The sequence below is a fragment of the Vulpes lagopus genome, chromosome 2, assembly GCF_018345385.1.
Source record: "Vulpes lagopus strain Blue_001 chromosome 2, ASM1834538v1, whole genome shotgun sequence".
Taxonomy (NCBI): Eukaryota; Metazoa; Chordata; class Mammalia; order Carnivora; family Canidae; genus Vulpes; species Vulpes lagopus.
The window spans coordinates 73,765,212-73,791,828 of NC_054825.1; the positions used below are offsets into that span (position 1 = coordinate 73,765,212).

The following is a 26,617-nucleotide window of genomic DNA, read 5'->3' on the forward strand; positions in this document are numbered from 1 at the left end:
GAATTAATTTTTCCACATTCAGCTTTGTCCTCTTACTGCAGAAAACCCTTCATTCTCTTCTGTGCCTTCATTTGTTTTATAAAGAGTGGTAGTTATTGTTCCAGCAGCCTGTCTCCTAAGTACAGCTTCCAGTCCTCACATCCAGGTAAAGGCTTTGTTCTCATTCCTGTTAGAAGACAGGTAATGAATGTTGACTTAGCTACTTCTTGTCATCTTGTTCCCAATAAACTACCTCAGCTCCCATACTGCTGAGTCATTCGGCAGTCTAACCCAGTCTTCTCCTCTTTCTTTCCCACCATGGATATGAATAAATCTAGACAGAAGCTTTTCCACCCCCCAGAGGTGCACCTGTAAGATCCTGTTCTCACTCTGCAGTGAATGTTAGGTTTGAATTCTGTATTAGAGAGTTCGAGGAAGTACCTTTCTCATAATACTGGCTTTGGAATGATATATAAATATCAAGGAACTAAGGAACTAGGCTAAGGACACAAATCAGATGACACTTAGGGATGTTTTAAACAAAGTTTAGGGCCTTTTAAACTCTCTTATTTGATGTGAATGTTTGTCTGATATTTTTCTCTTGTGATACTTGTGGAGAAGTCAGAATGGTTTACTACGTTCCACTTAATTTTATTGTGCTCCACCCTTGCTTTACTGGTGAGAATTTTAAGAAGGAATAGTAGTTCAAATTTTTCATGAATTCATTCTCACACACCTCCTTCCCCACTGTGAGCTCTGGCTAGAGTTCCTTTCTTGTACAGTTTTGTAAGGATTAAAGAGTACAAGTCTTACACATAAGAATCTTCTTCTTTGGGTATCCCTGGTGGCTCAGTGGTTTGGTGCCTGCCTTTGGCCCGGGGCGCAGTCCTGGAGTCCCGGGATCGAGTCCTGCATCGGGCTCCTGGCATGGAGCCTGCTTCTCCCTCTGCCTGTGTCTCTGCCTCTCTCTCTCTCGCTCTCTATGTCTATCATGAATAAATAAATAAAATCTTTAAAAAAAAAAGAATCTTTTTCTTTTTAATTTTGTTTTGCTTAGAAGAATAAAGACAAAATCCAGAATCTATAGAATATATACCATGTAGTCATCTTTTGAGGAGGCAAAGCAGATTTTATGCTATAACCAGTTAAAAATGATGATTGGCAGAAGCAGAGTTCAGAGTGTCCCCCACTTGTCAAAAGCTCAAGGTTATTCCACTTTGCTTTTAAGACCTACATTTGTACCTCTTTCACTAACCAAAAGAAATCTGAAGAGGACTTTTACTTTTACCAAAAAAAAAAAAAAGGCAAAAAGGGGAAATAGCATTCAGCATTTGTTTTGCACTGAGCCATTATAGGCCTACGTGTACAAGAGCAGTGAGAGTGGCTCTGCCAAGCTCCTTCCCCAGGAACTATACCTAGTATCGAGCTGCCATAGGTGTGAACTGTGTTTGGGAGCATCTCTGTTTTATCTTCATTTATTTTGTGTGTCTGTTAGCAAGAATTGTTTTTAAAAAGATGTTGTGTGTTTAAGTTTTAAACATTGTCTCTATTAAATGCTTAGAGAGCTTTGACTGGCTATTGATGAAGAATTGCAGACAGGAAGTTTTCAAAAACTCATCTGCTAAATGTTAATTTGCAACTACAGTATTTATATCTGTCGTTACTTCATGAGATCATGAAAGCTGCCAATGCCCTAGGAAGCCATTGTATTCAGGGTTTTCCTGTACTTTATTTTCTCCCTTTCTGTTTGGTCACTTAAAATATCAGAAAATAGAATCCATGTAGTTTAGTGTTTGGTCTATAAACACTACACCCACTACACCCTTTCATTTAAAGTGAGACCTCGGGCAGCCTGGGTGGCTCAGCGGTTTAGCGCTGCCTTCAGCCCAGGGTGTGATCCTGGAGACCCAGGATCAAGTCCCACAACAGGCTCCCTGCATGGAGCCTGCTTCTCCCTCTGCCTGTGTCTCTGCCTGTCTCTCTCTCTCTCTCTCTCTCTCTCTCTGTGTCTCTCATGGATAAATAAAATCTTAAAAAAATAAAATAAAATAAAGTGAGACCTCTCCTCATAGATTCTTAATTATAGAGAACAAACCGATGATTGCCAGAGATCAGAGGGCTTGGGGGAAGGTTAATGGGGATTAAGTAGGTACTTGTCATGATGAGCACCCAGTGAATTATGGAATTGTGGGTACTGAATCCATATTGTACACCTGAATCTAATATAACACTGTATGGTAACTAACTGGAATTGAAATAAACACTTAAAAAGCAAAATAATATAATAAAATGAGACCTTTGTCTATACCTATGTTTGATATATTCTTTAAGAACAAAAGCAGAAAATTAATTTCTGAGCAATGAAAATCTAATGGTAACATAAATGTTCCTTTTAATTTTAAATAAGACATGGAGAATAAAGTATGGCCCCTTGTTAAATGGATCTGTATCTGAGGGGGAAAACATTTGTATGTTTTCTCTGCTGTACTATGCCAGGAAGTTTACAGCTGTGAGGTCTATCTTCCTGCCCAACTTATTTTCAGTTGAGACTTTTGCATAGTGCCAAAAGACTCTTTACAAAAGCCTAACCTCTGCTATGTGCATATTGTGATTCTGGTAGCAAGACATACACAAAGCTGCCAATGCCTATGGGATAATGAAGACACTCGAGAGCATGAGGAAGGGACAACAGAACAGCAAAACCTGTGCCCATATCATAACCAAATCATGTCTCCCATAGTGTGACATTGTCTTTTTTTCTAATTTGTTTTAGTCCAAAACAGACTAAAGCGGTAATGAACCTTTTTTTCTGTCCCTCCCCCGCCCAGGCATCTTAGGTATTGGCATTTAAGGTGTCCCTTATTGTGTTAAGCATTAAATTTTTTTGTAGGGAGCAGTGTCTAGTTCATGTCGTTATGTGAAGGGAATAGTGAGTAGTGTCACATTAAAGGACCATCTGTACTGAGGAAGAATTGATGGAACCACTGTTAACAGAAAATAATGTAAAAAAAGTATAGAGAAAATAAAAATAATTTTTTTTTTTTAAATTTTATTTATTTATGATAGTCATACAGAGAGAGAGAGAGAGGCAGAGACACAGGCAGAGGGAGAAGCAGGCTCCATGCACCGGGAGCCTGATGTGGGACTCGATCCCGGGTCTCCAGGATCGCGCCCTGGGCCAAAGGCAGGCGCCAAACCGCTGCGCCACCCAGGGATCCCCGAGAAAATAAAAATAGATTGAATAAAATATGCTGGAGGTGTTCAGGATTTCTCTAAAGCTAATAAGGCTGTGTATAAGCATTTTGAGCTAGTGGGTTTTGGTTTTGTTTTTAATCTTAAAGCTATAAATCACCTTGCCTTAGTGACTTCCAATGAGAATACTATCTTAACCTAGCTCATTTAAGACAAGTGAACATATTTTAATTTGTGAATGACCACCTCTGGGAGTAGAGTTATCATTAGGCTTTTTCCAAAAAGGTATCACAAATAACATTGTGTTAAAAGGACTCTCTATAGCTAAAACGTTAACTTTCTTATTAATAAATTGTGTTGATGAGAAGATAACTGAAGGAAATATTCTTTCATCTTTCAACTTTACATTTTAAGAATGAAGTAAGGAATGGGCTTTGTTTAATTTTGCCATTTGGGAATACTTAAAATGAGGATAACTATCTCTGGCAGAGATGTTACTTAGTACTCTAGAAGTTGGTAAACAATTCAGAGGTCTTTAGGTCAGCTGCTGCTGCCTCACCTACCTGGATGGCTGTAGGCACCCCAACTAGCAGTCCTGAACCTACTACAACTGTAACTTGATGACATGAGCAGTAGCCACTAGACTCATCTCTCTACCTCCTGGAAGAGGGGTAAGGGGGCTTATCACCAATAATAAAAAAACGTGCATGCAGAAAACAAGAAAAATGACTACCTTCTTTGCAGTAGGAATAGGATTTTTTTTTTAAGTGTATGTTCTTAGCTATCTAGTATCAAGTATTGGAAGAACAGGATGATACCTGGTCTAATCATCTTTGCAATGATCCTCACCTTAGGCATTCAGAAGGTAATGGACATAAATATATAGTGAGGTGGATGAACTTCAATGTACATGCTCACCAACATAAAGATGAGAATGCAGATTATGGTTGAAAACTATTGGAAGGTTAAAATTCTTTTCTGGGTAATGACAGGGATGTCAACATCCAGAGGAAAATATTAAACATGCCAAAGCTACGTGGACCCAATGTTGTGATAAAGTATTGTAAAGTATTCAGTGTGGTTAGAAACCATTGGACATGGCCCAACTCCCCTGGAAACAGTTTTAAAGTCTTTCAGTTTGTTCATGACTATTACTTAGAAAATGCTGATTGGTTCATGGAAATGGATTATGATACACATATTCTGCTAGACAACTTGAGATGGCTTCTCTGGAATCATGATCCTGAAGAGCCCATTTATTTTGGGAAAAGATACCTACAGAATAAAGAAGCCTTGAAAGAGATTCAGTCCTCGAAGATTTTGGTACTGGAATTATAGCTATTCTTCTGTACAGAGTCCTGTTTACTGTTCTCTTGCAGTTTGTTTTCTTGACCTTATAACAATGTATAAATTTGACTACCTTGTGTATGTATTATCTTCATCCATATAGTTATTCAGGTTACAACCTGCCTTATCTGAGAAAAAAAAAATAAAGAAAAAAATGAAGTAATCAAGAATGAAGATCCAAAGATAAAATGTCTAGCATTGCACTGAAGAATTGCATCTGTAATAAAGAACACTATAATCCCACTGACACATTCTTTTATGTGAACATTGCATACTTTTAAAAAATCTTTTGCATGAATGCCTATGAACTGAAGTTTTAATATGAACTTTTAGTCTTGTTAAACTGTATTGAAACAGTAATACAAATGAAGAATTTATACATATTTTTAAGTGGTCAGATAAAGGAACTAAAGCAATTGTTTTCTTTTCCTGACCTCTTGTATTGATGTCACTGAATAAATAAGACAAGCTAATTTACTAGAACTACAGTTGATCCTTGAACAATGCAGCAGTTAGGGATGCCGACCCTCTTTGCAGTCAAAAATCCAAGTATAATTTTTGACTTCCCCAAAACTTAACTACTAATAGCCTACTGTTGACAGGAAGCCTTACCAATAATATAAACAGCCAATTAACACAAATTTTGTATGTTATCAGTGTTATAGATAGTAAACTGCAAAAAAGAAAATGTTATTAAGGAAATCACAAGGAAAATACATTTACATTTGTATTTGCATTTTTTTTAAAAATACATGTGTAAGTGGACCCTCACATTCCAAAACTACGTTCTTCAAGGGTCAGCTGTACACTGCACTGTTAGTATACACATGTGATTCTAAACAGGCTATGCCTGGCTGGCTCAGTCAGTAAGTAGAGCATACGACTCTTGATCTCAGGGTTGTAAGTTTGAGCCCCACTTTGGGTATAGAGATTACTTTAAATCTTAAAAGGGAGAGCGGAGCACCGGGGTGGCTCAGTGGTTGAGCATCTGCCTTTGTCTCAGGTCATGGTCCTGGGGTCCTGGGGTCCTGGGGTCCTGGGATCAAGCCCCGCATCAGGCTCCCCACAGAGATCCTATTTCTCCTTCTGCATATGTCTTTGCCTCTCTCTGTGTCTCTCTCATGAATAAATAAATTTTTTTAATGTGCCTTATAGAAAAATTTAGAAGGAAATATTGTTGGCCATCATGTTTTTAATGCAAGACATGAGTTTGTATTCATGGTATAACAAATGAACCAAACTTCCCCCTCATATATACTTTGTTTTGTCTAATGAAAGTTTTGCTCTATTTATAATTAACAGTATCTCTTCCATAAAAAGATAGAATTAGAAATGCCACTTGCTTACAGTATATTAATAAAACCATGTTTTTAAAAATTAGCATAGACCTTGACTGTATTATGCATTTAATTCTAATTACTGGTTTATTATCTATTAGAATTAACAATATTCAGTAAGAAGAATATGTTTAAGTCAGACGTTTAATATGTGACTTTTTTTCCATTTTGCTTGCATTAAACTTGTAATGACATATTTGCCAATGACACTAATTTGCATTTTTTGTTTTGTAGTCACTGGTTTTCAGCAGCCACTGCAAAGCAGTGAGTGGCTACTCAGACCAGGTCATCCATCAGCGGAGATCAGCTACCTCCTCGCTTCGTTGCTGCCTGCTCACTGAACTGCCATCTTTTTTGTGTGTGGCCAGTCCACGAGTAAGTGCCACAGGAGGGAAGAGACAAAATAGATACTTGAAGAAATAAACCAATCTTAAACAGAACTGTTTTAAGCTGTTTGGACCGTAAGAAACATAAATCTTCAGTATTTAGGAGACATATGTGGTCCTGGCTTTCCCAAGACAGTATTCTTTCCTTTAAATGGCATTGGTTTGAGAACTGTTGTATGATAGATGGGAATGACTTCTTTCCCTGGCAATGTCTCTCCTGTGTAGTTCCTTTCATTTAGGTGGGGGCTCTAAACTACCATGGGAGCAAGCCATCTGTCAGGTAGATTATCACCAAGCAGCAGGGTCAGGGACAGCGGAATATTTGAAAAGGAAAAAGAGCCATTTGTTACCTGCATTGAGGTTTTTGAGGGTTTTTCAGAGGAGGGAGCCAGATTGGAAGGGAGATTTGATCTGGCCTTATCGCCTTGGTACAGTCTCCAAATAACAAAAGGAAACATAACACTCCAGCATCAAAAAATTTCTTCCTCTGGTGTTCCATCACTTTCCTCAGCAGCCCTGCCTAGACTGTGGTTCACAAGTATGTTCCCTCTGAAAAGCGACTGTTGTGCTGTATTCACCATTTAGCAGTCCTAGTTTTATTTGCAGGTTGGGAGCAGTTTCTGTTGTGGTTTCAGCATTGAGCATCTGTTAGATCCTTCCTAATACTCCATTTATGAAAACAGGATACTCTGATAATTGCCAATACCATCGCTGCAAAGGCTCCCCTTTGCACAATGCAGTGTTTTTTTACTCTACTTACCTCTTCCTTTCTTTCCTGTCATTGATCAGAGCTAGACAGAAGCTCTCTCACAGTTCTGAAGAAGTATATGAAGGGAGAGGCACAGAGTAGAGATGCGCCAGACTCTGGTTAGAGCAGAGAACACATTTCTGTCTTCCTGGCTCAATTCCTTTTGCTGTAAGGGGCATCTTTCAGTTAGCCAGCAAAATGCTCTAGAGGCCAACATTTCTTACCCTTCTGTGTTTCACCTTGTTTTCTCCACTTATTCTACACTTAAGCTGTGTTCATAGTTCTATTTAAAGAAGGTGGAGCCTTTTGAATCTTCCTTGGTGATATTTTTCTGTCATTTTTACATCAGCTTGTATCTTTATTAAGTTCTCAAAGGTCAGAATCTGGCAGAGGGTCCCAAGAAAGCTGAATGGAAATGAGACGGTAGGGGCAGCCCCGGTGGGGCAGCAGTTTGGTGCTGCCTGCAGCCTGGGGTGTGATCCTAGAGACCCGGGATCGAGTCCCACGTCGGGCTTCCTGCATGGAGCTTGCTTCTCCCTCTGTCTGTGTCTCTGCCCCTCTCTCTGTGTTTATGAATAAATAAATAAAATCTTAAAAAAAAAAAGGAAATGAGATGGTAGAAATGAGTCCCATTGACTCCTGCCTGCTTTCCCTTCTTTCTGCTGACCCTGTACTACATGAACTTGATTCCCAGACCACTGTCAACTTTGATTTATATTGGCTATCTAAATAGAAAGTATTTAGATTTTCTTTGTATCCTGTTCTTCCAAAGAAGAAGAAGAAGAACAGGTCTTTGAAGCTTGGTCTTTGAAGCTTAAGTCGATGCAAGGAAATGCACCTTTTCTAGAAAACATCTAAAGTCAGTTGCTTCTGTGGAAAGTGGTCTTCAGGCTTCATAGTTGTATGGTTCATTTTCTTCTCACCCTCCCGATCTGATGTGTATATACTGAGTGGCCTAATAAGAGGAAGTCTAGATTTCAGAGAGGGATATCCAGATAGTTTGATTTCTCATATCCCCAGTGATTTATAGAGCCAATTAAAAAGCAAGCTGCCTTAGGCTGTCATTGCATTTACTGGCATAAAAATTCTTCATTTGTTCCACTCATAGCTCTGTAGCCAACCATTGTAAAGAACCACGTCACTTTCCCACCATCCTCATACCTGTAATACCCCAACAGTACAACTGAAGACTTGTTTTCTGAGGAGCCCAAAATCTAAATTATCATGCCTCGTGCTGCTGTTTCCCTAAAGAACAATAAATGGTGACTAGCTTGAAGAAGGCTAGAATACTATAAAGGTGTGTTGGCAGGCAGAGAATAGGGGACTTTTTATCATTTGGCTGAAGCATTCCTCCCCGGTACCTTCCTTTCCTACTCAGCTCCTCTTTCCATAATTCTTTGTAGTTTCTTCACATAGCAGGTTCCAAACCTGAAATGAGAGTAATTACACTGTGGTTATGTGGACAGGAAGAGGAGCTTTAAATATGTCAATATTTTATACATTCATACATAAGCTTTTACTTTTCACATCAGGTCTGGAGTGTGAATAATCCTGAGATACCTTGGTTATCTTATATTGATTTCTAACCCATTTGTGGATGGGAGGTGCTGATTTCCTTTGAAGTCTTAACCTTGGCTTTGAGCTAAAACAAGTTCATGTCCCTATCTTGTGCTATGGAAACTTTAGGGTCAGTTCTGGAAGAAATCACAGGAGCTGTTTTCTCATTAGCTGAAGGAAATAATCCTGCAGGGTTAATAAACTAAGATCCTGGAAATCCATCTTACCAAAAAACTGAAGCGCTTGGAGTGGTCACGCTTTCTAGAGCTAGAGCAGGAGTATACATGTCCTCAGGAAGGACGCACTAAATGCTTGAGGAGACAGCCCTTGAAGATACTATAGTTTAGGGAGTTAATGAAGCAAGAAACAGAGGTTAGTTCATATGAGACTGAAGGGAGTATACATTTCCATTTGTGCGGAGGGAAAAATGGTATGTCATGCTTCATCTCCCCCCTGCTTCTGAGCAATCAGGAAGGCCACTTGGGGTTAGCAGAATGGGTGGAGGCTGTCTAGGATAGAGCTTACTTGGGAAGCACAGTTTAATTAAAAGTGCCTCCTTTTGGACCTCATTGAGTTCACTGCTTACATACTTATGATACGACGTTCTGTGATTCTGCATATATTTTGATCCAGGGCTCCTGCCAAAGAAGCTTATCAAAACATTAAAAAAATATGTCCCTAAGAACTGGGCCTCACATACCTCCTAGTTTTCAATCCTGGACTTGGAAGAATATCGCAAAATGAAATTGGAAAATATGTGAAAGTTTATAACTAGAAAAAAATTGTTTTGTTTTTAAACTATAGAAGGGCCTAGGAGTGAGTTCTAGGCAGGAAACACATTTTCCTTGTGCCAGTGTTCCCCTATTCCTTCATGCTGAATTACTGGCTTTTGACTTTTCATCTGGAGAATTGGGTGCGAAGCCTTATTTATGTATTTATTTACATTACATTTACCCTGTGCAAGAGTGAGTGGGGGAGGGGCAAAAGGAGAGGGAAAGAGAATCTTAAGCAGGCTTCATGCCCAGCACAGAGCCTGATGAGGTACTTGATCTCACAATCCTGAGATCATGACTGGGTCAAAATTGGAGTAAGACACTTAACTGACTGAGCCACCCAGGTTCCCCCTGAAGTCTATATAATTGCAGTGTCAGTTCTGCTTTTCTATAAAATAAGCAACAAAAATAAAAACAAAGCTGTTATCTTTGAGTGTAAAATTGGTCAGTATGAGTCTCTTATTGGAAACGACTAAATATGCTTTACTCATCTAAGAGTATATATAGTATATAGAACCAGTCATGCTTCTGTAGTCCAACCACAGCTGCTTATATCACTGTTAGGAAAGTACAGCCACTATTGATTGTGAGGCTCTAGGACTCATACCCTAGATTGTAGAAAGCTGCTTGAACTACTGCTAGGACAGGCCACATCAGGAAAGATCCAGTTTTTATCCACCTGTGTTTTATATCTGTCTTCATTTGTCTGTGCTCAGCTTTTGGTGCAAAAAAGGAATTAGTTAGAGGCAACAGAACAGACTCTTTTTGGAGTGGGTAAAGATGATAGGAGATTACCAACACCTGTGTCTAGTACTGTATGTGAAGGTGATTTGTGTGTGAGCCTGTCTGGGTTTTGGAGCTGCAGGGGCCCAACTTGCTGTGACCCTCCCTGTAGTTCTGTGCGTGGACTGTAGATGGCACTGTTCTCTAGCAAACTCATTTTTCAGCTTCATCTAAACCAGAGTAGAGGACCCTGTGGTTATTAGTAAATGATGCTCTTTCTCTTGTTTTGGTATCCTATAGTTTCCAGCAGAGGCATCTGCAGCCCCATCATCAGCTAGCTGATTGTTAATGTACCCTAGGGCAGTATTAAGGCTTGGCCTGAGGTGCTCATTAAAAGCCTAAAGCTGTTGGCTTCTCTGTTAGACCTTCTGGATCAAAATCTGCATTTTAGATATGCTCCTACAAAGATTCTTATGTGTACCAGAACTTGACAACCATTCCATTGCCCTAAAGATTGATGGGCATGAAAGTAGAAAAATTAATAGCAAGATATATTTTCCTAAATGTCTCACTTCTGGGAAATAATAGCAACAATAGAACTAGCTAACTAGGTACAGCCTGTGTTTTATGTTCTGATCTCTCTCCTTCCTCTGCCCTTGCTCCTTATACCCAGTTTCTCCCCATCTCTTGATCTGGCTCCAAGGTTTTTCTGAGCAATTTACTGTGTATAATGGGAGGTTAGCATTTTTATCAACCTGAGCTTGCAGATAATCACAGCGTCCAAATTTCAACAGAAGGTAACTCAGGCTTCTAATCAGGTGATTTCACAGCTATCTGAATACACAGATGCTTATTAGAGTGGGAATAGACCCAGATCACTAAAGGATTAAAAAGCCCGTTTCTTAATTGGCTGGAGCCTTCTATTCCATTGGGGGGCCGCATTTCAGTGTTGTTGCACCTTGTGGGGAGATAAGAATTTGTGCATAGCCCCTGTCCTAGCCAAGAAATGAATCCACTACTCTCTGGCAATTGCTTTCTCCACCCCTCCATATCCCAGCTTATGGCCTGAAAGAAAGATTGTCTTCTCTTTCATTAGGCTTGTCAGTCAGCAACCAGGTCAGGGAAGAGGAGAAAGAAGTTTTCATAAACTTGAGAGTTTTGCCACAAAAGCATTAAAGACAGCTTTAAATTCATCAGGCCGATAACTCTTTTCATTCTTTAATAATGACTGCATAGTTGCAAGTCCCTTTCTGATCTCACCAGTCTGTGTATGGCTAATAGAACTTTGCTAGAAACACTATCCAGCAATGAGGGGAGGTGGCAGAGTGATCAGATATGTATACATCTGTGATAGAATTATTCCTGACTGGTATCCCAGTTTTTCTGCAAACTCTAGCACTCTTTGGATCTTTAGTTTGCTGCAGATACATACTATAAGAGGTTGGCCTTTTACCTAGACCAGCTCACTAAGTCAGTTATTATTAGGGGCTGCTTATTTGTCAGAATAAGGAAGGTAAAACCACTAGTCCAAGAATTAGCCACATTTGTCTGATTTCAAAGTTGGGGTATAGGAAATGTGCAAGAGCTGTCTCATGAATATTTCACTGCAGGTTACCGCAGTGCCATTGGATTCTTACTGCAATGACCGAAGTGCAGAATATGAGCGGCGAGTGCTGAAGGAAGGAGGGAGTCTGGCAGCCAAGCAGTGTTTGTTAAATGGGGCCCCTGAACTAGCGGCAGATTGGCTAAATCGACGATCCCAGTTCTTCCCAGAGCCAGCTGGAGGACTGTGGAGCATCAGGCCTCAGAATGGCTGGTCTTTCATCAGGATTCCAGGTAAGTGCTCTGTTCTTTTGGGAATGTGTTCCCAGCTGTGGCAAGGGAGGAAGAACCAAAGAGATACTCCATGTGGTGGCTTTAGATATTTGGAATTCAGTGTTCTTGGGGTTTGCTTCCTGTTTTGCCCTTAGCTTTATAGGTAAAAATACTTAAGTAATTTATGACTTAAGAGAGAAATGTTTTTCAGATTTGTGCTTACGTACTCTCCTTTGACAAGCTTACAGCTGAGAAAGGAATGCTACCCTTTCAAAAAAGTGAGGGAGGAGACGTAAGAAATAAAGTTGGTAGGAAAGGCTCCAGGTCGAGTGAGTACAGTTGTCTTGTGCCATTGCCAGTAGAGTGAATGAGAATGTCGTCACTCTCAGAAAGCCTGGTTGAAGTAGCATAAACAGTATCCTGCACGGAGCACTAGAGATCTGAATGATAACCAGAAGAAAAACAGTGTGTTTTGTGCCAAAATTCTAGCAGATTCCCAGACCTCCTAGAGTCAAGGTCGAGGGTTGAAAGGAAACTAGGTTTTCATCTTTGCTTGAGTGAGACTACTTTTAAGGAAACTGAACACAGGGTTCATAGGCTTATGTTCTTTGCTTACACCTGCTGGCAGATTGGGGTGGTAGTTGAGAGCTACCCTGTTAGTTTTGGTTGTCCAGATTCTCTGATACTTTGTATTATTTTTACTGGATATAATGGAAATAAACTAGAGCTCTGCATTCAAAAGAGAATCTGCCACATGTCAGGAGACTTTGAGTCAGCCTGGTAGTAGCTGTGGAGGTGCTTTGAACTAGAAGATACCATTTTGAATTTATGAGAGCAATATGGATGTGGCCTCATAGTATAAGCAGACTTAGAACACCTGAAAGGGGTGAGTGAAGGTGTATTGTTAGAAAACAAGAGGAAAGTCCAGTTGTAAAGGAGACTTAGCAGTGGGAATAGAATGCTAAAATCCAACAGGTCTGGAAACCCCAGAATCCCAGGCAGAGGATGAGCACAGGTGTTGAAAGAAGCAAGACAACACCTTATTTATTCTTTCTCCCTTCTTCACTCTAGCTCCTAAGTTCCCAGTACAGGAGTAGAAGGCTTATTGCTGGCGCTGTGGGAATCTCTTGTGGCTTTTCCTGTTCTTTGAAAGAAAAATGGACCTTGTTTAAATAGCAGGAAGTGTCTGAGTTCTTTTCGCATCGATAAAAAGCGCCAGCCTCACTGGCTGTTTACTGTGAGAACCAACCAGCTCCTCACTAACCCCATTGTACTCTGTAGACTGGCTGGGGCAGGGCAGCAAGGCATCGGGGGCTGGGGGGGGGGCCACTGAAATCTGTATTTTATCTCTTTTTTTTCCTGTACTTTTGCATTTTCTATTTTCTTGGGAAGGATTGGTTCCAGTATAGTCCCCCAAAGACCAAAATCTGGATTTCACACCTTGAATGCATCTCCCTGTTTCACTAGGAGAAAGATGTATAGTCCTTTCAAAAGTCTCCTCTTATTGGAAAAAGTATGTATATCATCTTTTACTCTAGTTTTACTGCTATGGGATATATTCATTTTGTCTCTAAGCAGGCTCTTACACTGTGGCCAGTAAGAACTTGTGTCTTAGTAAAAATACCGTAAGATTGTACTATAGGATCATAGAAAACATTGCAAGAAAGTAGGATAGGGTCTGTACAACAGTTTTTGAGATCCTGTTTTAAAGAGAGGTTTGACTTGGCATAATCAGCCTAATTTCTAGGGAATTGTGCTCTTCTTGGCTCTGCGCCCTGCTTAGCAACAGGTGGTGCTGTTGTCTGGTGCAACTTTGATAGCTCCTAAAAAATTGGGTAATGGATGCCAGACCCAGAAGACAGCAGTGTGTGCAGGGAAAGAAGCTTCTTTTTTCTGTGTATCTTTCTAAGGACAAGTACTGGGTGCTAACTTAACACACTTAACAGAGAAGCAGAAATATTATTCGTTGTTTAAATATTCTAAGGCTATCGCTACCGTCTCTTTGTGCTTAGGCCTTTTCTTTCAGGATAGTCCAAAGAAATCCAGTCCATCCTCTTTCACTTCCCACATACACAGAAACAGCTAACAACACGTGCCACTCTTGCCTCTTTCAGGTGCGTCAGAGTTCTGTCCTTCAGGACCTGTGTGAGTCTTCATCTCTGAGCCTCCTAATCTTAGCATCAGATCATTGTAGTTGGCGAAGGAAAGGGGATGTGAGAAGCAGAAATGTGTGAAAACCACTGAATCATGATTTTGAGATGAAGCTTCTCAGACTGCAGACACGATACAGATTTCTATATACTAAAATATTTGTGATGAGGGAGTAGAAGAATGTGAATGGAGAGTGAAGATAAGCAGGCTGCAGAAATCTGATGAGCTTAGCTTGCTTACTCTACTCAAGGACTAAAAAATATACGGCCTTCTCTTTTTTTCACCTTCCTGTACTTTTAATGAAAAAAGAAACTAAAGCTGTTGGGGTAGCTCTGTGGGGAGTGTCTAGGAGCTATCAAAATTGAAGGATCCCAGGGAATCCAGTTAAAGGAGAAAGTTAATCATGACCAGAAGAAAACGTTAAAGTTGTTAGGAAAGCGTCACTGCCTGATCAGACTTGGAATTCATACAGATCTCCTTGTCTGGTGCCAGGGAGAGGGCCTAGCATTTGGTTCTGTCCCAGCTGCAGTCATTTGATTGTGTTGGTAAGGCGATCAACAAAAAGAAGAGCATTTCAATAATCTAAACAGGACCAAACAAAGAAGCTGAACAAAGGTGTGTGCCACAGCATCAGGGAGGGGGTGGTGGAGGGAGAGATGTGGCCTGGCAGCGTTCCGAAGGTGGGAAAGGCAGGCAGCAGTACAGAGGAGTAAACATCCAGGGCCTGTGGCTTTGTAGCAAAAACAGAGAGGCCGATGATTTGTTATGGTGCTGTCAGCACATCCGTTCTTGTTTGGTTTATACAATGATTTGTGCACTTGGCAAATAGTGGCGAGAACAGAGAAATATCCATTGAGAACTCTTGGATTGCTCTCAACAGTCAGCCTCTGCAGTTCTGAGGGAAAAAAACTATGGGTTCAAACCTAGAAACTAGGGATAGACCTTGGTTTTTTTTTTTTTTTTTTTTTTTAATCGTTTCCTTTACTTTTATTGCCTAATTGTGCAGTATGTCTATACTTTGTCTCTCCCTTTTTGCATCCCACAGCTACTTCCACATACACTCTTAAATCTCCCAGCTCATTCAGCCTCATTTCTTCCCCTCTTAGTAGCAGCGATTGTTCAGGGCATGTTTATGGACCAGTCTGCAAACAGGAAACTCTACTTCCTGAAATGTGATGGGAGTTGAATGATACTAAATGGATAAGATGAAAATTTGAGAGTTAAGTGTTCTATAAAGATCTCTAGCTAAAATGTTCCCTTTTTTTTTCTTTTAATGGAAAGAGGAAAGAGAAAACATAAGTCAGTGAGTAAAAGCAATTTTCATTTCACAGAAACCCAAAGTCACTCCTTCTGAGAAGTTGAACAAATCTTAGTGTCTTTATTGAATTACAGTTTAGGATAATGACTTTTACCAGCCAGCCTATTTGAAATCATCCAAGAGAAGGAGTTTGGATTTAAAAGGGGACAGGAATGGATATATGTGTTTGCATTTCTCGGTATTTAAGTGTCTCAAGGGACAGGCAAGAGTAGCCTGTTTCTCTACATTCTCATGCTTTCAGGAGGTGTAACCATTTAGCCACGGAACTAGCAGAAGCAGATATCTAGAGATAGGATGAACAGGAAAAACAAGTTTCTTGGGTCATTTAGAGCAGATATGACATGGACCTCACTTTTAGATGTCCATGTGTACCTGCTGTCCCCTGAGTAAGGATGTGGAGCAGAGAAGGTTTCAAATGTCTTAGCAGCAGATATCTGATTGGGGGCTGTCAGCTGGAAGAGAACCTACACCTCCCTCTTTCAGGATACTTCTTCCCGGAGCACTACTGGATCTTGATTTAACAGTGCTTTGCTTTCTTCTCTAGAGTACTTTCCTGCTCTCGGGATGACAAGCATCCTGGTTGTAGTAATTTTGGCTGCATACAGCTTTGCAGTGAGTGATTTTGCTGCTTCAATTAAATACAGTTTCCTCCTCCTCCCTCCCTTTTCTTCTCCCCAGGCAAGGAGAGCCTCATCACTGACAGTGGAAAGCTGTATGCCCTTGATGTCCTCCTGACTCGGCTCAAGTCTCAAGGACATAGGGTCCTTATCTACTCCCAGATGACCAGGATGATAGACCTGCTGGAGGTAGGAGAAGGAACCTTGGGGACCCTAGGACACCTTGACATTTAATTTGCAGGAATCAGATGTCTATGACTAATGGTCGGTCCTGCTTAATGGAAACCCAAAACTTGTCTTTGTGATTTTACTGTCTATAAAGGGAAGAGAAGCAGCTCCTGGCAGATGTGAGAATGTACAAAGGACTTTATCTCCTTCCATACACCAGTGAAGCAGAACATCCCCTATTCCTTCCATTACTAGGGAAGAAATTCCTTAATTTTGAAGGAGATCAGAGCTTGAGAATTATTTAAAAAGTCCTCTGAAATTCTGTATGGAAAATAAAGATTTAGGATTAATTCTCTATATAAAAAACAGAGAACAGCTGTTTGGTCTGATTTAATATAGTGGTCTCAACTTGACTATATGTTGCATTCTCCTGGAGGAGCTTTAACAAATATTCATGTCTCGCCCCATCCTCAGAGATTCTTATTTAATAAGTGAGATGAGGCCTAATAATAATGAGACCTAGACATCAGGATATTTAAAGCTTGTGAGGTGATTCTAATATGCAATCAGAGTTGACAACTATTCATTTATGGTAAGATACAACTTGTTTTACTGTGCAGGGCATCTTCTGTTTCTTTAGTTACTTCTGTGTTGACGTTTTCTCTGCTTCCTTGTTGTCTGCGTGGAGGCTAATTATTTGAGGGAGAGGAAGTCATGGACATGGAAATGGGAGCGTGAAAGGACAAATCATCACAAACTACCAGTTAGTATTTAGTGCTAGAAAGTTGGAAAGCCGCTGGTCAGGGAGCTAAAGTACTTGGATGTAAGTAGTGTATAAATATTCGCAGGTTTTTCCATGGGCTTTATATAGCTAAGACTTCATATCCTAATCCTGCTATTCCAGGGAGTAGCTGATAGTAAATAAATGGAAACTGGACCATCATTATCCCTATTTAGGAATAAGAGAAAAGGGATATCAGCACAGAAGGAATAAAGGATAGCATAGAGAAGAAGTTGTAGGTTTTTGGAAGCCAAGCTTGGCTTACTGAATTTCTCAGTCAGTGGGATGCCTGGGTGGCTCAGGGGTTTAGAGCCTACCTTTAGCCCAGGGCATGTTCCTGGAGTCCCACATCAGGCTCCCTGCATGGAACCTGCTTCTCCCTCTGTCTGTGTCTCTGCCTCTCTCTCTCTCTCTGTTTGTCTCTCATGAATAAATTTAAAAAATCTTAAAAAAAAAAAAAAAAAGGATTTCATAGTAATTTGTTAATTCAGTAGTAGGTCTTTTGAAATAATTTGGCAGCTTCTTTTAGCAAGAGACATACATAACACATGATATTTGAGATCAATTTAATCAGTAAGTTTGGCATTTAATACAGGATTGGTTTAGCCCCTCAAATGCTGTCAAGTGGCTGAACTTTCTGTCTTGTCCTATAAAACAGGCCATCTATTTCTAAATGATAGAAAACGTACTGGTGGCTGTAAATCACTGTAAAAGAAGTGATTAAGCCATCATGTTTGATGCAGATCTTACCTATGTAAAAGGTCCTAACAGTAATAATTCAAAATAAAAAGACTGCCTGTATCTTTAATGTTCTGTCCAAACCAAATGATGCCAACAGTCTAAAAATATGAGTAACTCTTCTTTATTGGGGCTCTTTTTAGATAAAATACACTTTGCCTTGTCCTGAAGAGTCAGGGAAGTACAGATGAAGTAATGATGATCTTGCACTGCTCTGAATTATAGAAAAAGCAATATGATAAAGATTTTGTAAGTGATGGGACACCTGGGTGGCTCAGGGTTGAGTGTCTGCCTTTGGCTCAGGGCGTGATCCCAGGATCCAGGATCGAGTCCCACTTCAGGCTACTTGCAAGGAGCCTACTTTTCCCTCGCCTATGTCTCTGCCATTCTCTCTCTCTGTATCTTTCATGAATATGTGGATGAATCTTTAAAAAAAAAAGATTTTGTAAATGATTTTTTTTTCCCAAGGCTATATGTCAGTGTATTTTGAAGTCCTAAAGGTTGCTTCATATTAAAGGGGGAAGTTCAGGAGTTAAGTGAGGTAAGCTACCAAAAAATAAGCTAGCTCTGGCAGATGAAGGGGAGTGTAGATGGTTTAGATTTCATACAGCCCTACATTTTGGCTCCTTATTCTATGTATTATACACTATAGGTACTCCTAAATATTACCAAAATAAGTGATTCAAAGTATGATAATGAGCTTTGCTCAGGATGAGTGCTATAAACCGTACCCACCAGTTTGCTTCCTATCTCTTTCTAATCCAGCAGATTTATTGGATACGTTTGAGAGGATGTGGACGTTGTGGGTAGTTTTTGCAAACATGGCAGCTTGAGAACCTTATCTAAATGTGGTTGTATCTCTGGACACCTGGAGGTGGCTTAGCCGTTGAGTGTCTGCCTTCAGCTTAGGGCGTGATCCCAGGATCCAGGATCAAGTCCCACCTCAGGCTCCTTGCAGGGAGCCTGCTTCTCCCTTTGCCTGTGTCTCTGCCCCTCTCTCTCTTTCTCTCTCTCTCATAAAATCTTTTTAAAAATTAAAAAATAAATGTGGTTGATCTCTCTATGGAGAATTCTAAATTAGGGAAAACTGAATTTCACAGCTGCTAACATTCCTTAACCGTATGGATAACATGCATCTAGAATGCTAAAGCCAGAAAATGTTGCAACTGTTTACATGTTTTACTGAAAAACTAAAATTAAACTGTTGTCTAGTTTCCTTAATACTGTACTATTCTTTTTCCTTCACATTACATTTCCTGAAAGTTCATTCATCCGTTTGGTTTGGTTTGGTCTATCTATTTGTTTTAATACTGTTTACTCAAATGAACCACATTCTATATTTCAAGAGGTTAATCCTCAAATTTTATTTTGTACGCATGGAGTTAAAATGCCCACAATTTTAATATATATCATTTATTGAAATGTTAATTTAGTGTGGATCTTAGGACAGTACAGGATTAGGTCTACATTTCTTTACCTTTTCAAAGAGTTATTCTGGGTTTTTTAGTCACTGTCATAATAGAAGCTTTCACTATAAACATTTATTAGAGCCATGTTTCAACTTTAAGACATGACCTGGCACATGAACCTAAGGATCATGTTATAGAAAGGCCCTTCTGTATAGTTGCTTTCCCTTGAGCACAGTTGACCTTTTCTTTAAAAAAATAAATAACCTTGACCCTTGCCTTGCTTCTTCATTCTCAATGTGTTGTGGGGTTTGTTTGGTTGGTTAGTTTTAGATTAAAAAAATTTTTTTCAGGATTCTCTTCATACCTTGACAGTCTTACACCTTGTATATCAAAGAGGGAGAGAAAAGCTTCCAATAGAGCAGAAGGTAGAAATTCACATGGGCACATTAAAGCTCTGTTGAATAATTGTGGAGCACATCAGCATCTCTTACATAGAACAGCCTCTTTGGGCTTTTTGTTCTGTGCTTTCAACTTGACTCTTTGTTTCTAGGACTCACAAGAACCAGAAGACAGCAAAAATCCATATACTTCTGTATGGCCAGGTTTCCATTTTGGGAGAAATACTAGTTCTGTGCACTTAGTATTTGCTCAGTATTTTTTGAAGTGATTGATAGCGTCTTTCTCTTGGGCAAAAATCTGACGTTAAGTTTCTTGTGAATATATCAGATCTTATTCCAAATAGAATTCTGTACTCAGAAATGTCTTATTCTTTCTCATGGTATCCAAATACTATTTCTGGGTGGGGGATAAAAAAGCAGACTGCTAAACTTACAGGGCCAGGAATTTTTAGTGTGCCACAGGCAGAAGTCAAAGCCATAGATAGGGGAGGATGTGCTCAGTCACTAAATGTTATGTTATGGATTTATTTTATATTTACTTAGTCACCTGTAGGGTCTTTGCTGGTGAAGGTACTGTGGAAGCAGACATAGCCACGGTGCAGTTGGGATGATGGTGTCCAGCTGGATGTCAGACAGAACATTTCCTACCACCATTTTTACCCTAGTTTGGAACCTCCCCACTCGCTACCACTCATTACCACCATATTCTGATAGTTGCAGAAAGCTTTTAACTCATTGCAGATGACTTACATTATCTCTGAATTGTCTCAGTTGAGGTTCATTCCTGTTACATCAAGCAGCTGAGTCTGTAATTTAAGGAAATGTCAGTATTTTCTATGAAATACAAAAGTACTTGGAAAGGGTCAGCCAGCTGGTACTGTATGTGGTGTGATTGTTAAGCACTGAAACCCAAACAAATCTTGAACTGCACCAATGTATGAAAATAATGCAATACAAAATTAACTCCAGATAATGTATAGTGAAGGATGACATTTGAGAACACTAGGTTTTATAACTTACCCAATCAACAAGTATTTCACTTGGATAAGATTCATCTTGAACAGACATTCTATCATTTATGAGCTGGCTTCTCTTAGAACTCCCAGTTACCTTTGGGAGCTGTGATTGTGAGTACTCTGGGAAACTGGGTATTCTAAAACTGTCCCACAGAATGAAAAGCAAATTGGGGTCACTGTAACTAGCATTTTGGTTAGGCTTTAGGAGTGGTGGAAGGAAATGTGTCAGCTTACAACTACATTCTATTTATTCAATTTCATTCATTTCTGTTCATGCTGAGCAAGAGGAAGGCATTGTGCTAGGCATTGCGAATATAAGTTAAATGTGGTCTTTGACTTCAAGAAATGTATCTAGTGGGGGATATCACATGCACACACACACACACACACATACATACACACACCTGTCAACTGTACCCTGATATCAGTGCCCAAAATGAACCGTAAACAGATGGGATCCCTGGGTGGTGCAGCGGTTTAGCACCTGCCTTTGGCCCAGGGCACGATCCTGGAGACCCGGGATTGAATCCCACGTCGGGCTCCTGGTGCATGGAGCCTGCTTCTCCCTCTGCCTATGTCTCTGCCTCTCTCTCTCTCTCTCTCTCCCCCTCTGTGTGTGTGTGTGTGACTATCATAAATTTTAAAAAATAAAAATAAATAAAAACAGAGCTGAAGACAGTAAGGCAGATACATTTATTTCTAATTGGGTCACTTGAGGAAGGGTTCCCATAGATAGTGATATCTGAACTGAACTTAAATAGAATTTCAACTGTCAAGGAGAAGGGCATTCCAGACTAAGGAAGCCAGCTGTAAAAAGGCACAGAGATGGGAAGGTGCAAGACATTTGGGCAGGACTAGCTTGGTGTGACTGGAGCATATGGTTTAGGAAAAAAGGGAATAACACAAGTAGAGTGAAGGCAGATTATGATGGGCCTATGTATGCCTTGTGATTAGGTCTTGCTCCAAAGGACTCTTTGTATTAGGTAAGGGAAGGATGGCTGCCATTGCTGGTGATACACCTCAAAAATGGAAAGTGGCATGTTCGGGAAATAAAGTTAGACCAGGTCTGCAGGTTTGTGGATCATACTGAGCCTTTCCCCCAAATTGTTTTGGGAAAGTAAAATCGCATTGAAATGAACAGAGGCAACTTTGAAATAGAAAAGAAGACTCAGAATGGGAAGTTCATGTTAAAGATACATACAAACATTTGCCTTTATTTTTTCAAATGCCCAATTATCTTTTTTTTAATGATGGTAATGCATGAAGGTTATGGATAGCATGTATTAATCATGTGGCTTCTCGACACACTACAACCACCTTTTTCCCTGGTGGTGGTAAGCTTCTGTTCTATTTGGAAAGCAGTAGAGGAGTTAAGCCAGAGGCTCTGGCACCAATTAACGTGAGTTCCAATCTAGCTCCGTTACCTACTTATGTAACTTTAGGAACATCTACAGGAACAGCTTAACATCTTTAACATGGGAGTGCCAATAACAACACCTAAAGACTACTATAGTGAGGATTAGATAAGCAAAACCAGGTAAAATGCACAGAATAGTGTCACTTAGTAAATGCTCAGTAAATACTAACCACCATCGTTACTACTGCTTCAAGATGAACTTAGTTCCTTTGTTATACACCCCTTGGTGTCTGAATGTTTGCTTTTTTTTAATGTACTTTAAAGGAGTGAGAGATACTTGTGGAAACTATTTTGAGTTATGCTGATACCTGTGCAGCCACTATTTTAAAAGTAACTTACAGATATGATCCCCACTCTGTCTTCTTAATATGTTTTTCCAAGAATGTTTTTCAAACTGGTAGGGCAGGGTAGAGGACAGGAAACCTAGGTAAGGATTAAGCAGGTAGGGTCCTGGACTCCCCCTTCTTCATCAACCAGCATAGTAATGGCCTTTATCCTATATTAGAGGGGCTTTTTTTTTTTTTTTTTAAAGATTTTATTTATTCATTTGAGAGAGAACATGAGCAAGAGGGAGAGGAGAAGCAGACTCCTTGCTGAGCAGGGAAGCCCTATACATGGGGCTCGATTCGGGACACCTCGATCATGACCCGATCATGACCCAAGCTGAAGGCAGATGCTTAATTGACTGAACCAGTCAGGCGCCCCTAGCAGGGTTTCATATAAAATTTCACTTCGGGGGTGGTGGGTGGGGAGGAAGGAGTGACTAGGCATTAAGGAGGGCATGGGATGTGATGAGCACTGGCTGTTATAATATACGTTGGCAAATTGAATTTAAATTAAAATTAAATTTCACTTGGGGGAAAAAAATTCCAGCGCTTTTAAAATAGTATAAGGATATTGTTCTGCAATAGTGTTTCTCTTTTTTTTTTTTTTTTTTTTATTTATGATAGTCACACAGAGAGAGAGAGAGAGAAAGAGAGAGGCAGAGACACAGGCAGAGGGAGAAGCAGGCTCCATGCACCGGGAGCCCGACATGGGATTCGATCCCGGGTCTCCAGGATCGTGCCCTGGGCCAAAGGCAGGTGCTAAACCGCTGCGCCACCCAGGGATCCCTGCAATAGTGTTTCTCAAGCATAAATGTACTTGCAAGTAGTAATACATGTTAAAGCACAAATTCTGATTTATCAGTTATGGGGTGTATCCCTCAATTCTCCTTTTTTTTTTTTTTTTTTTCAAGTAGGTTCCATGCCCAGCGTGGAACCCACCATGGGGCTTAAACTCACAGCCTTGAGATCAAGACCTGAGCTGAGGTCAAGAGTCGGAGGTTTAACAGACTGAGTCACCCAGGTGCCCCTAGATTCTACATTTTAACAAACTTTTGAGGGCCATGCTGTGGTAGCAAGATCCTGAAGGACCTACTCTTTGTAGTGGTGGTTCTCAGCTACAGATATAGGGTATCTACTGCACTCATCTTTGGAGCTTTTTAAAAATAAACCACTCTGGGCCCTAGCCCAGACCTAGAGTCTGAATCCCTGGGGTGGGTCCAGGCACATGTATTTTTAATCCTGGTTAAAAATCACTAAAATTCCAAGAGCACATCTTGTCCATAACCCCGTTTTTGGCTTCTTCAGTGTTTTTAAAAATAGTATCTACTAGGACTGTATAGCTCTCAAGTCTTAAATGTTGAAAAATTTTATTAGTTTAAGCAGAATTAGAATATACTTTGGTTAATACTTATTGATCCACAGGAATCCACTTGAGTACTAATGTTCATATTTATTTAATTAAAGGAGGATACTAAATTATGAGACCTGGAAGAGGAAGGTCTATATTTGGTTTCTCTTCTCTCTTTGCTTCTTTAAGTGGTGGAGCAAAAAGAATTACTTTACAAGGCTCCAGGAAATTTAATCATACTGGTGGATCATTTTCTAAGTCGTTCCTGAATACCAAAAGGGACTTGGGTGAAAGAGATCCTTGGTGTCTACAGAGTACCTTGTGTAAGAAAGGACTGGATAATACCTGGTGTTTCTGTTCCATAAGCCCTCTTTGGTGCACAGGAGTGCTCAGCATGACAGTTCTTACAAACTACAGTAGAGTCAGCCAGCAAGTGGTAGTCAGCAGTGGCCCTGGATCTTACAAAACCTTATGATGTCTAGATTGTTGAGAGAGAGAGAGAAAGACTTTTTGAGATAGCTTTTTAAAATTTTTAAGGGGTGCCTTGGCTGGCTCAGGCACAAGAGCATGTGACTCTCATCTCAGGGTCATGAGTTTGAGCCTCACATTGGGTGTAGAGATTACTTAGATATAAATAAAGTGCTATGACTTATCATTTATTGTTAGAATTTGTGTTATGTTTTTAACAAAATTGAATTCAATTTTATGCTAAATCTTTAGATGTTTTTCAGATCATAGGAAAGCTGAACTAAGCATAGAAGTGGGCACAAATCTTAAAATTAGCAGTTGGAAGAAATTAGGCATTTTTTTCCAGATTAAATTAAGTATCTTTTCTAAACCACCCAGAATTTCAGAGAAACATCTAGAATAGCTTTGGTATAGCCAGAATTTGTGAATGAAGGAAATACTGAATTGCTTTTTTATGTCTGCCTTTATATTTTAGCTGTCTTTCTGTGGTGTGAGGATGTAGACATTATTCTGCTTTTAACTGCGTTTTTCCATGTCCATTTATTTGTTGTTTTGAAGCTATTTACTGAAATCGGATCTAAACTCATCTAAGCCTTCTGAAATCTCACTGCTCCCCTGGGTGGAGAGCAGAGGCTTAAAGCAATAAATGGAAAAGATTCACTTCTGTTGCCTCAGTAACAGGCTCTCTGTAATCAGCATTGGTTTGATTATGGTCTAGGATTAATATCTCTGGTGTCATGCTGACCTTGATATATAACTGATGTAAACAGTAAGATCTACAAGAAGATTGATTCATCAGTGCTTTCACTGAAGTTAAAAGTTCTAGTTCAGAAGACAAAAATGCCTGTGTAAAAAGCCCACCTTGTGGTAGAAGTCAACCTATGGGATGTCTCTGTGTGTAATCTACTTATTTGGTTGTTCTGGATGGTAGCATCCCTGATTGAATTAGCTGCCAAGCTAGAGTGAGCTCTAAAGACTATCATCATGTTCTCATTTTTCGTCTTTTTTCCTGAATCCCTCCTTATCTAAAACACCCCCTACTCTTCTGCCATTAATCTAGTACCTTTATAGGACTATAGTACCAAATTTAAATTTGAAGCTCTTCTTTGACTAAATATGTTCTACTCCTTTTTGATTAAAGAGCTACTTGAGAAAGAAATAGTAAAAATATATACACACCACAATGAAGATGTGTGCCTCAGTGAGCTTGTCCACTTTGTCGACCAGATTTACTTGGTAGGCAGAGACCTCTGCCTAGCCATCGGAGTTTTGGTACTCACTCTGAGAGTAGGCTGCCACATGCATTGCACCAGCCATACCCCACTGTAGCAATCTTGTGTGCTGAAATACCCAGCCAGGTATAATAAGAACTACACAAGAGAATATTGCAACAAACGAACATTTGATTGTAGATAATTAACACAGACCTCTCCCAAATGTAATAACTAGTCTTTTTCAGTAGGAAAGAGTTATTTTAGAACTGAAATATTGTTTCATGATGTTTCTTATAAATAGGCAGCTGTGTTGAGTTTTTGATAATGGCTCCTCTACAAATGGACTTTTTGAAGCTTATCCATATAATTAGGAGTAAGAAAGAGGAAATCAGTGCTCATTTGGACATCATTTGTAAGAGAAATTGCAGCTTCAGAGAATGGCACTATGTTCTCTCCATTGCATCTCTTGAAGTTTCTTCTCCAGTCTTAAAAAGTTGTAATTCCTCGGGATACCTGGGTGGCTCAGTGGTTGAGCATCTGCCTTCAGCTCAGGGCATGATCCCAGGATCTGGGATCAAGTCCCATATCGGGCTCCTTGCAGAGAGCCTACTTCTCCCTCTGCCTGTGTCTCTGCCTCTCTCTGTGTGTCTCTCATGAATAAATAAAATCTTAAAAAAAAAAAAAAAAAAGGTTGTAATTCCTCTTACAGATGATGTCCAGAACATGCTCTGCCGTGGAAAGTTACCTTGTCTTCTGTTCACTCAGATGCTTAGGCTTCCCTTAACAATGATGCATGCTCTGCTAGGAGAAGGAGACTTAGGCTGTAAATTCAAAGATACTGCTCCGCAAGGATAGGTTAGGGAGAAAAACACTAGGGTGAGTTACTTACAGAAAGAACACTAGATATTGTGTAGCTGTGAGAAACATCTGGTCGCTGACTGAAAGGCCATTTTTTGTTTGGAGATTTCATTTTATTTTGTTGATTTATTTTCATGAAACCTACTGAAATCTGCAGGAATGAGATGAGTTTCAAAGTTGAAATTGTGGGTGGCTGTAATCTTCACAGTACCCTCAATTCTGACATACTGGCAATAAATTCATTTACAGGTTAAGTTCTTGCACTCTTCAGATTACTTTCTCCTTATTCTGGATATAATGGCTTGCCCCCAGTATGGATGAGATAGAAGGTGGGTAGATGTTGTGGGAATTAGTAGACGGTAATTTTCATCAGACTTACATTTTTAACTCTGATTGGCAGGAATACATGGTTTACAGGAAGCATACCTACATGAGGCTTGATGGCTCGTCCAAGATCTCAGAGAGGCGGGACATGGTTGCTGATTTTCAAAACAGGTAACATTAATAGAAATTACAGAAATTCTCATTTGATT

At 39.9% G+C, this 26,617-nt stretch overlaps 1 protein-coding gene across 2 annotated transcripts in view; it reads left to right on the forward strand.

The window, feature by feature from the left end:
- INO80 (INO80 complex ATPase subunit) overlaps nucleotides 1-26,617 on the forward strand; it is a 136,496-nt gene that overhangs the window by 84,758 nt on the left and 25,121 nt on the right. For both annotated transcript variants that reach the window (XM_041743315.1, XM_041743314.1), the window contains exons 25-28: nucleotides 6,090-6,230; nucleotides 11,653-11,878; nucleotides 16,005-16,132; nucleotides 26,485-26,579. In XM_041743315.1, coding sequence (XP_041599249.1) covers nucleotides 6,090-6,230; nucleotides 11,653-11,878; nucleotides 16,005-16,132; nucleotides 26,485-26,579 — 590 coding nt within the window. The remainder of the gene's footprint in view (nucleotides 1-6,089; nucleotides 6,231-11,652; nucleotides 11,879-16,004; nucleotides 16,133-26,484; nucleotides 26,580-26,617) is intronic.